This window comes from Micromys minutus (genome assembly GCF_963924665.1).
Source record: "Micromys minutus genome assembly, chromosome: 7".
NCBI classification, from domain to species: Eukaryota; Metazoa; Chordata; class Mammalia; order Rodentia; family Muridae; genus Micromys; species Micromys minutus.
In genome coordinates, this window is record NC_137976.1 from 1,310,149 (window position 1) to 1,328,289 (window position 18,141).

Sequence of the window (18,141 nt, forward strand, 5' to 3'; positions counted from 1 at the left end):
GCAAATGCTCCCCCATGTAGCATGTTGCATGCAGGGAGGAGGTAATGGCAGAGACTCCTATGCTCTCTCCTGGCCTCGTTGTCAAGAGAGCCCCTGTCAGTGTATACACTCAGATTCAGACAAGACCTCTGAGAACATGGTACTCATCAAGTCCAGCGAGGTGTTAATGGGCATGGGGAGAGGCGTGGCTTTCTTTCCATGCACTCACCACAATGTAACCATAGCAATAATGTCTTGTGTGGCTGCAGTGACTCACTGATCACTTTACTCCACTTCTTATCCCAACGTGAAACTTCTAGGGTCAGGAAGATTTAGAGTTATTCTCTTCTAAAGGCACCCAGGATTACAGAACTCATCCTGTTGCCCTCTTCAGAGAAGGCTCACTGGAACATCTTCTGGTCATTACAGGCTACATCCTGCAGTATTCTGAGGACAACAGTGAACAATGGGGTAGCTTTCCCATCAGCCCCAGCGAGCGCTCCTACCGCTTGGAAAACCTAAAGTGTGGGACCTGGTATAAGTTTACCCTTACTGCCCAAAATGGAGTGGGACCTGGACGCATAAGTGAAATCATTGAAGCCAAAACTCTGGGGAAAGGTGAGGATTTCTGCTGTTTCCTTCCTTCTTGCCTTCTTGCGTGAAGGGGGCAGGACCGTGAAAGACTCAGTGAATATTTGAGTGGTTTTGTGTGTGTGTGTGTGTGTGTGTGTGTGTGTGTGTGTGTGTGTGTGTGAACTTTCCTGTTCCTGTAATGAGGCTGACCGCAAAAGGTTCTGGTTCCCCATCTTATTCCTTAACTTACAGTTCAGAGAGAAGAAAGCCCTTTGAAGGGTGTCAACAAGAGTTCTCAGGCTCTGTAGCCATGAAATGGGGCACCCATCCTCATAGGTTATCATGCTGGAAATGATTGGTCTAATAGGTTAATACTTCCAAATGAATTGAGAGTTTAATCTGAAATAAAATAGGAGTTCTAGATGAAGCTAGAAGTGTTTCCCAGAGGTCAAAGGTACAGCTGGGAACAGCAAGAAGAAGATAAGACATTATGTAATATCTAACTCCCTGTGTAGCAAGGAGAAGAGGGATTTTGCTGAGCTCTGCTCCCACCAGGAAAGGAGAACCAAATGGATATCAGGGGAGAGATGGTATTTGGGTCTAGCACCTGAGCTTGGTTAACAAGATAAGGATTCTGGGGATGAGAGTTTAGTCCGAGACCACTGAACTAAGAGTTTGGATAGTAGAAGAAAGCTGCTGATAAATGCCATCCTATATCAACATGGGAAGGGAAATTATTCAGCTCCATATACACTGCGGTGTGTGAACCACAAAAGGACTCCACATTAGAAAGTAGAGCTGTTCTTCAGAGAACTCTACACTGTCTAAAAATATACTGTATCTGTTCAACCTCCCCTCTGGCTCCACTCCTTGTGGTCGGGAAAATGTGTTGGTTCCCAAAGCTTTGTTCCTACTCTGAGTGACTGGTGATCCAGCTTGGCGGAAGCAAAGCTAGACAGAGACAGAAACTGGAAAAACACCTGAACCGGCTATGGTCACCCATGTACCCACAAATGGCACTGTTATCTCTCACAGAACCCCAGTTCTCCAAGGAGCAGGAACTCTTCGCCAGCATCAATACCACCCGAGTGAGGCTGAATCTGATTGGCTGGAACGACGGCGGCTGTCCAATCACCTCATTCACTCTTGAATACAGACCCTTCGGGACCACGGTCTGGACCACAGCTCAGCGGACCTCCCTTTCCAAGTCCTACATCCTGTATGACCTGCAAGAAGCCACGTGGTATGAACTACAGATGCGAGTGTGCAACAGCGCCGGCTGTGCAGAGAAGCAAGCCAACTTTGCCACGCTGAACTACGATGGCAGTAAGCTCAAGGCTTCATGGCTTTCCTCTTTGTGGCTCAGGGATGTGCACATGTATGCTGTTCACTCTCCTATGACATGCTTGTTATTACCACAGAGTGAGCAATGCCCCCATAGCCCATTAGGGTTCGGGTCGTTCAGTCTCTGTGTACACAGATGACTATCACTGTGTTAGACATGTGGAGCAGAGGGACTAAGGACTACGGGGAACTTCTTGGGGAGTCTTAGCATAGGAGTGGCTTCTCTCAGGACTCTGCCTCATGGTTCAGTTGCTTTGCAGATGACTGTGAGCTAACATTGCTTTTGTTGTCTCCCACCCCTTCCCCATTCATCCCAATCCACACAACTTTCTTTTTGCTCTCATTACACCCTTAAAATGCATGTGCACAACAGTTTCCCATGGCAAAGAAAGTTAGGTTAAACTCAGCAGAAGCAGGGGGCACGGAGGGGAATAGGATGGTGGGTGGGTCACTGTGGGCCTGTGCTCACACTTACGTAGACCTTTATGTACAGCCTAAAAGCTAGGGAGTCTCTTGGCCTTTGCTGCCCCAACCAACTCGTTTAAATTCTGGATACCTGAAAAACAACAGCAAAACCCACCCAGCTCAGTGAAGCTGAAGAGGTGGCATCTCTTAAAGTTAGTCGATGGGAAAGGCAAACCATAGGCTCTGGGTTCTAATCACCAGCAGTGGCTCGTCAGGCTGTTTGGTGCTGTGGACTAGCTCAGCCTTGTGTCCATTCCACACTGATCCAAAGGCACTATGGTCCCACATAGGCCCTGAGCTGTGCTTTTCTCTCTGGCATACTGTGCTAATCCTTCTGGCTTCCATCTCTTGCCCACAATCGTTGCTTCTAAAGCCTATCTCAGATAGAATCAGGTTCCTCTTGCCTCCGCAGCCAAGCTCTAAGCTGCAGGAAGAACCTCCACGAGAAGTCCTTCTGCTGTCTGGCTCTACCCACTGGACTGTTGTAAAGCCCTGGCTCTTGGACTGCTGCCCCCACTTCAAGGGCCCAGGCCCCTCTTACATGACCTCTCTCTGTTTTATGTGTATGACTTTATTTAAAGAAGTCTTTGTCCTAAGGGGCACACACAAGCAGAGAGCAACATTCGTGCCTAAGGTTTTCTCCAGTGGTGTCCAATTCTCTGTTCTCGAAAATGGAGGGGCCAAGACCATGGCTTCTATCCAGTGCTTCACCCAAGCCCATACAAGCACACACCCAGTTGGACAGTTAGTATACATGTCACTTTGGACACCACACTCTGACCCAAGGCCTGTACAGGTGGATGGCAGAGAGCTTGCCACATGTGGGTGGTACATTGACCTGTTCATGTCCAGCTTCTGAGACATATACCATGTTCTCACTTCACTCAGAGCCATATTAGAAAGGTTGTGTGTGCGGGGGAAGGGGAAATTCTCTTTCCTGAAATCTGAAATAATTTTGTGGCACAAAGATATGAGTGCATAGTTTTACATATCGTCTTGAACAAGGTAGATATATCCAATTGAAAGAGTGACTATCTAGCTTTCCTATCTCTTTGGTCAAATGTGCTTATCTCCATATTAGGAAAAACAAATGTCAAAACAAAAATCACCCTAATACGTTAGATCCCCACCTCTTTATCTATGTCACCTCTGTTTCCGTCACCAAAACTTTCTTCATGTCCTATGGTGTCCTGTTCACTAGACCAGCCTCAGTCACCAATTCTGTGACTCTTTCTTGCAGTCTGAGCAGGCTTGGGTTCGCTGCCAGAGCTTCCATGATACTCAAAAAAACACTCTGCTTGGCTCCAGCAGAGGTCAGAGAGGGCCAGGGGTTGCATTTAAGGGCTCCAGCTACTAAATAAGATTGTATATATGCATTATTTTTTCCTGAAGCCATGGCTTTCTGTTTTGCATAGAAAGGACAGTGGGAACGGACTGGAACATCTTATGTAATGGACAATTCTAAGACATGCGCCCCATAAATCACAGATGTCTGCACCCTCGTGTCCAGCCTCGGGGTGGAAAGCATCTTAACAAACCCAGAGTTCAGTCGACTTCTATTTTGTTTCTTGCCGCTCCAAATAATCTAAGTTTTGTAGAGCAGGGTAAGGAGGCCCTGTCAGCGACTGGCTTCTTAGTGACCTAGATAGACCCTCCCCTTTGAAGAGTTACCCTTTGCTCTTCTACCCTCAACTGGGAATTTTAAAAGCAGCTGTGAAACTGGGGTGAATTCAAGAGAATAATCAAAAGATTTAAAAAAAAAAAAAAAAAGGTTTGTCTTCTTTAGGCTGAGGTGCCACATCCTCCCCGAAGGGGGTCTTCCATCCAGTTGACAAATCTATTGTTCTTCCTTTCATATGCAGCTTTCAAACAGCCTTTAGCAAAAGCACTGTGATTGACAGCCAAGTGGGCCTTGAATTTCAGGTGAATTAAGGCAGCTTTTGTGAGCCCTAAGCCCCAGCCATACTGCCAGAGGGTAGCATCATAGAGTGCTCTGCTAGGGTGAGTTGGAAGACTGGGCGAAGGGAGAGTGAGCAAGTCAACCCACAAAGATTTAGGGAGCCGGTGTCCTCTCATTTCTCATCACACAGACATCCCCGGATCACACCGCGCGGTTTCTCTGTAACCCATCATCCCTAAAGACTCCACCACGCCGTCACCATTAATAGCCATCTAACACCGTGGCCCTGCTTTCAGGTACAATCCCCCCACTCATTAAGTCAGTTGTCCAAAGCGAAGAAGGGCTGACAACCAACGAAGGGCTCAAGATCCTCGTGACCATCTCCTGCATCCTGGTTGGGGTTCTGCTGCTCTTTGTGCTTCTGCTGGTTGTGCGAAGGAGGCGGCGGGAGCAGAGGCTGAAGAGGCTGCGAGGTAGGCCCCCCGCGTCCAATCTGTACCCAGTGAGGACTCCGCCCAAGGAAGCACATGTCCCCTAGGAGCCAGTTCTGCCTGGCATGATTTGGAGCCCGATGTGGACTCTGCAGGACTTTGGAGCCCTGGGCGGGGGGACAATAAAACATTCAATCATACAGAGTCAGAAATGGAGCACAAGCAGCCCCCTGACAAGTCCCCTAAATCCTCGATATAGGCAGACAAAGAGAATTAATTTCTCATGGGTTTTTCAAGCGTGCTTTGTTTGATTTTCAGTGGTTCCAATAAAGCCACCAATTACAGCTTTAGAGAGGGGGAAGGGAGGGAGAGACCTTTGAGATTTTTCTCTGCAAGTGCCTGGAAACAGAGATAGGGGATTATGGTAGAGGTAGAGTGTGGGGAGGCACACAGAAGTTGAGGAGCGTAGGCTGAGTCCCAGGCTGAAAGGCTTCCATTTCTCCAGTGTCTGACTCTGCATGGTTCTGGTGATAAGGCTTCACAGTTTCTGACCAATCACCCTTGCTCTACAGTGCATGGAATTTCAAATAAGGAACTCTGGGAAGGAAACGTTCTGTACCTTCTACTTATTAGGTCTTCAACCAAGCCATTATTGGGTCAAGAGCACCCAAGGGGTATTTGTATTCTAATACCAAGACAGTGTGGTATGGTGGTGTGTATGCATATACCCAAGCACACCAATACACCCCCAATTTTGTGTCCGTACTTAGGAAGCCTTGATCTTATCTCTAGATGCTTAACCTAACCATGGTCCCATTAGCACAGCTAGGTATGATGCTGTGTGGCCCAACATCTCCCTCCAGAAACCTCCTGGTATGTGACCCTCATACTTGATAGTCTCAATTTCCTCTCACGTTGCCAACAAATTAAAAGTTCTAAAGTCTCTTTCAGCCTAAGCACTTTGCTAGATTCTTCACAAAGATAAAGGAAACATGCTCCCTGGATTCTAAGTACTACTGAGATGCACACTCCTCAGCATCAAGCAGGTCATGCATGCACAGGCCAAGACAAGACTTCAGACAAATCCTAGAGCAGTGTCCCAAATGAGAGAATAAGAGGCTGCCCAGAGCCTACCGTAAAAATAGAGTAATATGCCATGTGTTGAGAAACTCAATAAAAAGACTGAATTGTATCGTACTGAGAGTGTTTGTCACTAAAGTATCAAATGGGCATCTTGATAAAATCCCCTTTCGCCATAAACCCAAAGGAAAGTCAGGGACATTGTCTTTGAGGTATCAAGTGGCAGCAGTCCTCCCTCCATGTAGACAGCCATGACACACTAGTTCCACAGTTGCCTGAGATGTTTCATACCAACTGAAAATACATCTTACCAATGACATGTGTGGACACACATGAGCGTGGCAGCTGATGGAAGAACTAACAAGGCAGGGCTTCTCAGGGCTGTCACAAACCCCTCCCCACACTTTATCCATCTCCCTCAACTACTATTGTAGTTTCATTGCTGAACTTATAACCTCAGTACCCAACACTGCCTTTCCTCACCAAGAACATTTCCATCAGAAGCTCTTGCTAACAGGTCAGAATGAAAGAAGACCCACAATGTTACAAGATTTCCTTCTTACCAGCTCCTTAGTTGTTGCTTTGCAAAGGTTATGCTCAGAGAAGGCTCTGGGATTAACATTTTACTGCTAGCATCTCTGTGTCTAGACTGGTGTTTGTGCTTGGACTTCTAAGGGAAGCAATCCACCACAACTGAGGATCTCACTCCCTGAAGTGATTTTGCTTCTTTTGTGTAGGAGAAAAGGAAAAGCCAAAAGAGAGGTTTCTACAGAGAGGTAGCAAGAAAGACAGGATGTAGTCTCATGAGATGCTAAGAAGAAAATAATTCAAGAGAAGTCATTTGCTCTCACACAAGGGCACCAACACTCTTGCATTTTATAGGTGTGTGATAAAGGCTTCTAGAATGAAGGGTCTGACAGAAGAGGAAACCCCACTACTTCCTAAGATAAATTTAATTTTAGCAAACCACTGTTTAGGGTCTATCATAGTCACATGTAGTGTTGAAAAAGATAGGAACATTTTCTTATTACTCATTATTTCTGATCACACAAGTTTGACAAGATCCTTGGGATCCCAAGATAGTGATCCTCTGGAAGTTCTAGATCAAGGGTTACAGTAAACGACGTACTCATCTCTCTGTAGCCCTGGGACGTGCTGGGCACATAGAGAAAATCATTGGATGCCAGACCAGTCCCCAGAGAGACCTACAAGCCACCTACCCCCTTGAAATGTCTATTAATGGCATAAAACATTTCCAACCCAGGGAAGACTACAGCCAGGGTTTGAAGCCATGATTGTCCGTTAACCCTCAGACTTCATTATTAATGTTGTTCAATTAAAATCTGCCTCACATAAGACCCAGATCCTGTGCCCACATTCAAACCAGTTCCCATACGTTTACAGATTAGGTGGGGACAATTGTCTCAAAATAAGGTCAGCATTTCTAGGAACACATGGTGCTGCTTGGACATCCTCTCAGTGGGATCAAAAATGGGTGAGCAAATCTGAATTAGGAAAAAACATACAGTACCTGGTAAATGTATATAAGCTTATGTGAGGCCAACCTCAGACTCTTCCTCTTATTTGGTGGTATTGTTCAAAGATGGACATAAATAAAGTGTTTACATGAATGCCTCACCATGCTTTATGGAGGAACAAACTAGTCAGGGAATACAAGGTAATATTCTTTTATGCAAAAATAGGATGAAAGAAAATGGGACTCGAGAAGCTTAGCCAGCCTATATTCTCCCTTCCTGAGGACTTACTAAATTTAGAGCAGAGCGACCTTCTAAATTGTCTTCAAGTACTAGATTTATTTTAAAATCTATATCCTCATTCGGGACTTCGGAAGCTGCATCTAGCTTTTAATGATGCCCTGGTTTCCCCCCAACTTCTAGATACTTTGAACTACAAGGTTAGAGAGTGAGTCACCAGCTGGACCCAGAACCTTAGCATCCCCAACCTAATAAAAATTTGATCCCCAAGTCTAGTACTCCACTCTGATTTCAGAAAAAGCAGTGTTCCTTAGGAGGGGTTTTCCTGAGGGACTGAAAGCCTGTATTGGCACCATTCAGCAGGGGTCAGCTGCCACTGCCAAGCCAAGACTCTATTTCAAATAAAATAAACATAGTGATCCATTTGATTGGCAGCCATCTGACCAACAAAACACCCTTCTCTCCTTAAAATGAAAGATACTTATCATTTCAAACATGATTCAAAATGACCAAATACTTCCAAACTGACCAGTGCAGGGTGGTCATTTCCAAGAGAATCTGGGCTCCTGGGTTACAAGGTGAAGACTCTGTGGGTGAGTGGACTGTGGAGAATTCTTTTCATTTTCTTAATTCTCCTGGCTTGTTTCTTCTCTGTAAACAACCAAAAGTTATCCCCCATCTCTAAAAGCAAAAAGCAACTTGGAACTCTACTAAGCTCAGCCAGGAATGCAAACCTCAGAGCATGCTGGCACTTCAGCTTGAGAAGAGAGGGAAAATCAATATGCCTCCACTGGAGTGCAGAAGCCCCGGGAAAGAGGAAGAACAGAGACAGTTACCCTCAGGAGGTTCAGTGCCAAGCCAATAAACAGTGGTTAAAACTTACAGCCTCAGGACTGAGGGATGTTCAGTTCAGTGCCCACTTCAGAAGTATGGGGACCCCAGTTTTACCCCTATATGCTACTTTTTTTTAAAGCCCACAATAATCCCAGCACTGAGGAGGTAGGAACAGGCAGATTCCTAGGGCTCAGTGAACATTTACCCTTCTGGTCAAGCTCCAGGCTGTGAAAGACCTGACCTCAAGAGAAAAGTGTGGACAGATAAATAGTGACTAAGAAGCAAACCCTAGGAGCTTCTTACAGCCTCTTGCACACACATACACATACCTCATACCTGCACCTATATAACAAGAGCTGGCATTAACTGCATGCTTTATGTGCACACACACATGTACACACACACACACACACACACACATGGCATCAGGATCCTTTACTATAAAAACTTGTTTCATCTTCTGTTTTCCTCCAGTTCCTCCTTCTCTCTCTTCTTTCAGCTTTTCTTCCTCCACTTCACCCCTTGCCTCCTACCCTTTTCTTTTCTTTCTCTCCCCTTCCCTACAGTTGTCAGAGCAGAATGAGGTAGAGGAGAGTTTTGTGTGTGGTGTGCAGAACAAGTGGGCATTGAAATGAAAATGGAGGTGGAGCAAGGGCAGCTGGTAAGCTGGGCACAGGAATGGGCAGGAATGGGCAGTGGAGAGCAGGCACTGTGAGCCTTGCCTGGGTGCTCTGCCCTTGTCTCTTCCAAGTTTCTTGGGTCACAAGCATGGATGACTGTCCATGAGGACATTCCTTTCTCTTTAGCCTTAAAAATCTTCCACGCAAGCATGCAGGTGATTAGACGTTCTTGCTGGGATCCTTTAAAAAAAACTAAATGCAGGTTTACAGCCCTCCCCCCCCCCAGAACTAAAGCTGCTTTATGATATCCTTTCCTGTCCCACAGAGAAGTGGGGCTGACTATAGAGAGCGTTCAAATAGAAGTTTTTGATGAGGAAACAGCAAAATGAGATCTTTCTCACCATCATCAAAATAGATGGTTTCCATTTTGCCCTCAGGGTGTACAACCTTCCTAGCAGAGGTTAGTCTAAGCACAGGCCATTTTCCTCAAGAGCTTTAGACAAACACAGACCTGAGGCTGTGAATGACAGCAATCTGTGTGTCTGTCTGTCTGCATGTATGTATGTATCTGTCTTTCTCTCTGTGTCTCTATTTCTATGTCTGTTTCTCCGTTTCTGTCTCTCTCTGTCACTCTCCACCCCCCAAAACATTTATATGTTTAAAATATGAAATTTCTTAGCCTTGTAAGAAAGCCTTGCTGGGCTGCAGGTGAGGACCTGGATGGAGCACCCCATGACACTATACAAACCTACTGGTATACCCTTTTGCACATGCGCAGAACCAGGATGAGAGCAATGGTCCTCAGAGAGTGTGTAGATACTGGACAAGACCAAGCTGTGATGCTCCTGAAACACCTGGTGCAGCTCTTCCAGACCTGTTAGAACTGTGCACCTCTAGAATGTTCTCCCAGACTTTTGTTTAGTCTCTCAACACCTGGGGGACTTGATGAAGTATAAACTCTCCGTTGTCATGCCCACGCTGTAGATGTAAAAACTAAGGCCAGAAAGGTACATTGGAGACAAGGAAGAAGAGAGACCATGTTACTCTTTCAACCCCCATCCTCCTAAGAAGCTTGGTATATGCAAGAAAGAGACAAGCTGTCTTGGTAAGCTCGAGTAAGTTTTTAATGACTAGCAATGACTCATGGAGTCAGATGCAAACATACTATCAAAGGCATATAAATGTCCTTCCCACCTTCAAAACCCCTTGTTTAATTCATTTTTTAATATCTCATCATTCTGTCATATGGTCCTTAATTTTATTGACACACTGATATATAACTTGTGCCCTGAATATCTGCCATACCTCTCTCAGAGTACCTTTGCCACTGACTACTTGGAAGCCAGCCAATATAATATGCTCAGCCACATGGCTCCTCGCCTACTGCCAGACCCTCACAGTTCTCCACCTCACCACACATGAATCTGTTCCTCACAAGCAGATGACCCATGACACCTGGTCACCATTATCTCTGTCATCATTTGCTAGTCCTCCCTGTATCATTCGGGAGCTGGAAAACACCCTGTCACTAGGCCAGCCTGGTAGACTTTCTTCATTACTCCCTAACCAACAGGATAGGAGAGGAGACAAGAGGGGTATGTAGAAGTGGCCAAGGACTTCAGGAGATATGTCACCCAGTCTGTCTTAGGTTGGTCTGAAATATGTGGAAACGTAGAAAACTATGCCCAGGCCTGCCTGGCTGTGTTTGAGCAGGAAGAGCTGAGCTCTGGGTGATATTCCCACAGAACAGATGGCAGGTGGAAGGAGAACCACCTAACATCTGCTCTGCTCTGGTGTGCAGCAGCAGGAGAGCTATTTGAACCAGAACAGCAGGACTGGGGATTATAAAAAGGGGGAAATGCAAGGACGGAAGGAAATTAGAAGGAAAGAAGAAAATCAAATGAGATGAGAGACAGGGAAAGCTTAGAATGTTTAAGAATCACCAGAGCCCTGATTAGCTTGCTGTTTTCTCCCCAAACCTTTGCAGTAACCAAGGTTATGGGGAGGGAGTTGGTTTTTTTAGAGTTGTCTTAAAACATGTCCCAAAAGGCAATGAGCAAAATATAGACACCAATTAATCTATGATATTTCACTGAACACTCCCTACTCCTACCACTGAAAACATCAGGAATAGAGTCACAGGGTTCCAGGTCTGAGACCATTTTAAGCTTCAAAGCAAAATCTTCCCACACATAATCCCCATTTTTTGTGGATAGTCTTAGACTAATCAAAGGCAAATGAGAGATGTAGGCAATGGGCTATGTCTACCCATTTAAATGAATTCATTCAGAACCTTTTGATTTGAAATAAGTTAACTCAAGCTTAAGAAAGGGGCCACCAGAGGTCTGGGCAGACCCACTCTTTGTTTTGACAGGGCTGATTGATAAGGCTGATTGATCAAGTTATGATGAGCCCCATGGAGGGCTAAGCAAACTGGGTACAGTGATTCATACAGGTGGGAATGAAGGCAAGCATTGGGAAGAAGGACCCAGAGATGGTGAGACTTTGAAAGGCTACAGCCAAGAAGATAAAATTTAACCAGTAGAGCTACAGAGTCTTCCACAGAAGTTGTAAAAATTTATTTTCAACTCCTGCAATGGATATGGTACTCTCATGAGTATGTGGGAAGAGAATTTAAAAAATAAAAATAAAAAACCTGCTGGTATCTATACTCTGGCTGGTTGAATAAGGGACACTATGAAATTGCAAGCCTTTCAGAAAGGAGAGTCCTAAGTAGGAAATCAACTAGAAATTAGGCCTTTTGAGAAGTTCTTGAGGATTTTAGAGGGTTTAAACTCAAGAAGGGAACACTCAACCTAGTCACAGGAATGGCAATATCATTGGACTGGCTTGTGGTTGGCTCCAGAAGGTCTCATCACAATGGATAGGTTGGCCATGCAGCCTAGACCCTGGAGCAGGGGTCACCTAGTATTGGCATTTGAGCTGAAAAGCAAAACAAAACAAAGCATGAAGCTCTATGAGGCTATGTGTGTCAGGGAGGAGAACTGCTGTTCTGGGTGTCCTAGAATTTAAAAGACATTTGATGAGTAATGCAGCAGCAGATAGTCACTGTGGTGGCCTACAACCCCGGCTCTGGACCCCCTAAAGGTAGCACACATTGTAATAACTGCCTGAGGCCCAAGGGAAAGGATCCTGAATTTCATTAAGGAAGCTAATTTGAAAGCCTCTGTCACTGTTAAGATCCTATATTCCAAAATTATTAAAATGTACTAACTTGCCCCAGATTCACTCCTTCCCCTAAATGAAAGCATATCTGAGATATGCCTCGGGCTCTTTACCCACTCCCTGTGTGAACATGAAGAATGCTTCAAGCCTCATCTCTGCCCAGACCCCTCCCTAATTTGACTCTTAGCCTGCCTCTAAACAGCCACACCTAGCTCCCTCTAGCTTTAGAACAGGTCCCTCAGTTTTCCACATCCTGCTAGACTCTTCACCCATTTTATGCATCCCAATTTTAGCCTTTCTCTGAGCTTCGTGCAGTTCTGTTCCTACCTCAACTGGCAGGGCTCTGATTTGGTTTTTTCTGCAGTTGATCTCCAAAGGCAACATCACAGATCAATGCCATTTACAACCCCAAACCACTGAATTCTCACAGGCTCTCTCTCAGAACCCAGTAGGAAGCTGGTGTCAGAACATTGTACCCAACATCCTGTCCAAACCTTCTGAGCACCTGAGCATGATGAATGGTGTGCTGTGGGCACCCTCACCCTCCACCACCATGTTTGCCAGCGTCACCCTCATCTTAGCTAGGTAACAGCTTTCAGACCACAACAGTCACCCCCATGATGTTGGGGGCACCCTCATCTATCACTGTGTAAGTGAACTCTCTATGGATTAAAAGAAAGCTGTCCTTTCCTGAACATACTTAATATTCCAGTGCCTGGAAATTCTCTGTGGAGCATATGGTCTAACCATTCAAGTTCCAGGTCTCTTCTAAAGGTCAGTCTATCTCTTGAAATTGGCCCATCCTAAGTCACTGCCATCCTTAGGTAATTCCCCTTACCCGGATGAGGCCAGATGTTTGCTCTTTGGTACCCCCCACCCCAGGGGGCTGACTCTCATTCTGATCCAGGTATAAAGGACCACTAGAATGGTAGAGAAATTGTTCATGTCATAAACACTGGACAGGCCTCTACTTTCACCACTGGACATATTCACAACTCACTCTCCTCATCTCTAAATGCCACACTGTGGTGCTGAAGGGATTTAGCCTGCACTCTTAAGAAGCATGATATTATACGGGTCTTTAGAACATGCTCCAGGATCACACCAGCCTACCCAGGCCAGCCAAACTCTTCAGCTTAGTTCTGGGGAGCTTGTAGAAAAGAGGAAATCCAGCTAGTATATCTTTCCTCAGTTTTTCAGCTGAGGTGGAAGCAGGACATGGTAGCTCAAACAGAAGGAAGATATCTCTTCTCAAAAATGGGTATAGGCAGGGAACAACGTGTCTTTGGAACTCGATTCTGAAGTGATCTGACCTATGCAGTTAGAGGGACACTTGGGAATTCTTTTGTCCTTTGTGGAGTCTGTGACACCTACACACCATCGTGAAAAGCCCCCAAGGAGTGCTGAGACTGACCTGGAGCAAAGACACAGTACATGGCCAGGAGCAGGGGGTTGGATATCTCAGACTTACATGCCCAGTGTAAGTTGAAGACAAGTGTTTTTACTCTATTAAGTTCGGTCCTCTTTCTTAGCATATTGTACTAGCCACTGTTGGGTGTTGCATGGAGCTAATTAATCCCAGCTTCTGGCATCCCATAGATATATTTACTTTGTACGTGTTAAATCATTCAGGAAGAGAAGAGACTCGGGCTATTTACTTCATCTTCGCAGACAAATATAAAGACATGAGCCGAGAGATTCGGTGCTATTTTGCTTCCTGTGTTTTTCCATGTGGGTGGAACAGAGAGGACCAGTTTTGTCTTCTAGACTGAACCCATCTGTGCACAATGTTGAGGCTGCCAATGGGAATGGCAAGGACCTGATGGCTTGTAGAGGAAGCGTTCTGGTCACTGGGGTTCCAGGTACTGGAAAACTGATCTGAGGTTGTCTCCATGTCTACACATGAGACATAACAGACAAATCACAGCCCCAGAAAAGGAGGTAGAAATGTCTCTGCATGTGTGTTCCTTCAGTGTGCAGCCACTCACCATCAAATACACTCATTTCCAGAAAGTTCTGTTCCTTGAGCAAGATTCCTAACATGAAGTCTTAGAGCAAAGAAAGAAATTAGAAGCAAAAAAGAAAAATAAATAAATAAAAAGGTTTCTGTGTTCCAGCAAAGGAAGCCTTGCTTTTGCCAGAACTGAATGTGTAAAAAGCATAAATCATATTTTAAGGGAAACTTGCGTTTTCTAAATAGTGTTACCAAATAAGTCGATCCGCCCTACAGTATTTTGAGATGTTTGCTTGTGTTGAGGGTGATATCTAGGTCTCCATAGATAGTATCCTGGCCAGCAGGGGAACAGGGGGTGCACAGCAAAGCTTTATTTCTGAGTTTGAAATAAAACATCCAAGCTTGTAAAACTCAGTGGCCAACCTGGGGGCACAGAGATCTATACAAAAGCCACTTTTACGTGAGCAGAATGGACCTAAGCCACTTGCCATTCTTGGGTAATGGAAAGAGTGGGTTTGTTCTCCATAAATGACTTCTCCCCAGATGTTAATTTTTCTGACTGTTAAAAATAAAACTGGGTTTTCTAGAAGTGACAGACAAACTGTTTGTAATAAAAACTTTAATAGATGTCTGCAATTTTATGGCTACGGGATCCTAATGCATCATTCTGTTATAAATAAAACCCATAAAAGAGTCCCATGTAGAAGAAATAAGGAACCATAAAGACCCTGGTCATTAGTGCACCCCTGGTAAACAATTGCACTTGAAATAGCTTGCCATCCAACTGGAGGGTTGGTTATAACTACATAAATGAGTTGATTTCTTCTAAGTAAATGTTAATTACGAGTTGTTGATCTTATACTAATATTAGTTTTTTCTCTCTAGATGCAAAGAGTTTAGCTGAAATGCTCATGAGGTAAGAACATAACTATTTCCTGGGCATTATGTGTCAAAGTTAGTCATAATTTCCTTAGATTACTTCTTAATGATAAGGATGGTCTGAAGGTTGTGACATGTTCTCATTTCAACATGTAGTCTTCATTTATATCAAAATTATCTATGGAATGTGTAGTTGGCTACACAAAGACCAAGTGACTATTTTCATATATGCCATGCATGACTGTGCTGTTGGCTGGACTCATGCAGGAGGGTGGGACCACTGAAGCTGGGACCGCCGAGGCAGGGACCGCTGAGGCTGGGACCGCCAAGGCTGATCCAACTGAAGCAAGGTGAGGGGGTGCCACAGGGAACTTGAGTTTTGCTACTGTTCAGGTAGTCAGCCTCCAAGTCTTCTAAAAGAATTAGCCCAATTCAAGGAAGACCACAGAGGCAAATGTGTTTGTTGTCTTTGGAGAGCACACTAAGGGTAGACAATGACATGAAGGGGAGATTCTGTCCTTTCCATGGTCCTAGACTGCATTCCTACCACCCACCTCCTAGTCCCTTAACCTCAAATGTGTTCCCCTGTGCTCTTGAAGCTCTGAACTCTGTGAAAATGGGATCAGTGTGACACTGAGCAGTTACCCATGTGGGTTAATCACATGACATGTTGCCTCTCTCCCAGTACCCTCACCCAAAGCAGTTTAATAGTGTAATGACCAAATGAAAGATAAAACCAGAAAATAAGAAAACCATCAGGACCCCTTATAGGGGACGTGGGAGTCACCATTTTAGGTTGCCTTGCTTGGGAGAAGAAGATGATGAGGAGTGTTCATGAGGAGTCCATGTTCTAAATTACTACCATCTTTAGCAACAGAGGAAGGAAGAGGGCAGGGACCATTGGTATGCCAAGATTGTTTCTGAGAAGCATTGTCAGAGATGCTGTGTTTTAAGCCTGTGTGCATCCTGGAGAAAGCACCAGTGTGGCAAGAATCCAGAATGACTCTGAAATGTTGGGTGGCGTAGTTAGAAGGATGTTGATGATGTTTGCCAATAGGAAAATAGAGGCAGAAAGCAGACATTTTGATTTTTTTTTTTTTTTTTTTTGTGGTTGAAGTTTTAGAACAGTTATTTATCACAACAGTTATTTATCACAGCACAAGGCCTGTGTGGGTCATGTTGAATTTAAAGTTGTTTTTTTTCCCACACATCAATTAATTTTATCCAGTTGGACAGATGGCTGCAAGGGTCTTAGGTAAAAGGCAAACAAATCCAAGTTCCCTCAGAACATCTACCTCAAGATGGGGTTCTAATCAGAAAACATCAGACTAATGTAGGAGATTACACAAATCTGCATAAAATCCCCCAAGGCTGTGCTCATCTGGAAATCCACATTTGCTCACTAAGCAAACATTCTTTGCAGCCCCATATGTTGTATCCGGGCTCCTCCAGACTTGTCGGATGTGATAAAGCATCTAGGAGGTGAAGAAGCAAAAGCCACTTGACTTATAATGACTGACTGACTCAGCAGAACAAATTTTATAATGCAGGCTTGAAAACTATGAATTAATTGACATTTAAAATGAGGTAATCTCCCATACAGCTCGACTTCCTGGCTGCTCTTGCAGAAAGCTTAGCTGCGTAAATTAACAACAGTGGACGGGGTGAGAGCTGCCTAGAATTCTCCGTGATGCCTCTTTAGACATGTGTGGACACTGCTTACCTCAGCCACCCCTTCCACTAACCAGGCCCCCAGTCCAGCCTCTCTGGCCTCCCGGAAAGCTGGAGGTAGTTACAGGATGCTTTTCCTTTGCTGTGTGGGTTTTCTGGTCCTTTCTTCCTTTAGTATCTGTCCCAATGTCTTCCAGGTCTCCCATCCATAACTCACCCCTGTGCTTGAGGAGTGTGAAACCATGGTCTCTGTTTTCTACTGAGTGGGAATGGTCTGATCTTTACCTCTCCTGAGACCCAGAATGCATGCTTACATAGCCTCCCCATCTAGCCAGAGCAAGATCTTAGAAAGCATTTCTAAGGCAGATAGCAGCACGGGAAGGCATGTTGGGTAGGAATAGGCAGATCATTGTCTTCCCCTTTGGCTGTCAACTAATGCTAAAGACATTAAAACTAGCAACCACTTCCATTTCACATTGATGATTCTGGTTTTCCTCCAAAGAACAACAGTTATTGGGAAAAGTATTTCCAAGTACTTCTAGTAGCTGGGAAGGAGAGACAGTGAAGTTACCTGAAAGTTTTTTATTTTAATTTGTTTTATTAAGAAGAGAAAATAAAAAACAAAACCTGGGCTGGGACAATAGCCCAGTAGATAACAAGCTTACTGTGTAGTGTAAGTTCCAGGGCCCAAGTTTGGATTCCTAGCACTTATGAAATATCTATAAGTATCTATAACTTATAATCCCAGTGCTAAGGAATGGAGACAATCAGATACTAGGGCCTTGTTGGCCAGTGAGCCTCATTGCTGTGGTAGTCCCAGGTTCAGTGAAGAGACACTGTCTCAAAAAAGTAAGGTGGGAAGTAAAAGATAGCCTGTCATTGACCTCTGGCCTCGGTGTACACAGATACATGCATGTATGTAACAATACACATGCATACACATACATGTATATATGTAACACACACATAAATATACATACATGCACACAGAGAGAAAAGAAAAAGAACATGTTTCTTTACCAGTGTCCCCTCTGGGGAGACTGCCTTGCCCTGAGGAGCTACCAACTTATGTCATTGCTCAAGGACCAGTGACAATATGAGAGTCACTGCTAGAGAAGAGAAAACTCCAACAGCATTTAAATTAGCTTAGACTTTCCCTGTTCATGTCTCTGTACCTACAATCTCAAATGCACATCCAGATATCACACAGACATTGGTCATATTTGGGACAAGTACATCTCCACTAGTTCTCCCTAACACATTCATTCTCTCTCCCTCCTTCCCTCTCTAACACACAGATCCTCACACAAACACACACTCTCATAAACACACTCGTACATACTCATACACAGACATTTTATACACACAATCACACACAGTCAGTCATAGATGCACAAACACTTATACAGTCATATACAAACTTACATACTCATGCATATGCACTAAGACACACTCATAGATACAAACTCACACTCTTATATATAAACACACTCACATATATGCAGCCATA

At 44.6% G+C, this 18,141-nt stretch overlaps 1 protein-coding gene across 2 annotated transcripts in view; it reads left to right on the plus strand.

Moving 5' to 3' along the window:
* The window catches only part of DSCAM (DS cell adhesion molecule), a gene marked incomplete at both ends in the record, with an annotated part of 537,449 nt that overhangs the window by 485,807 nt on the left and 33,501 nt on the right, over window positions 1-18,141 (plus strand). For both annotated transcript variants that reach the window (XM_080919460.1, XM_080919459.1), the window contains 4 exons: window positions 409-597; window positions 1,588-1,878; window positions 4,558-4,734; window positions 14,967-14,997. In XM_080919460.1, coding sequence (XP_080775586.1) covers window positions 409-597; window positions 1,588-1,878; window positions 4,558-4,734; window positions 14,967-14,997 — 688 coding nt within the window. The remainder of the gene's footprint in view (window positions 1-408; window positions 598-1,587; window positions 1,879-4,557; window positions 4,735-14,966; window positions 14,998-18,141) is intronic.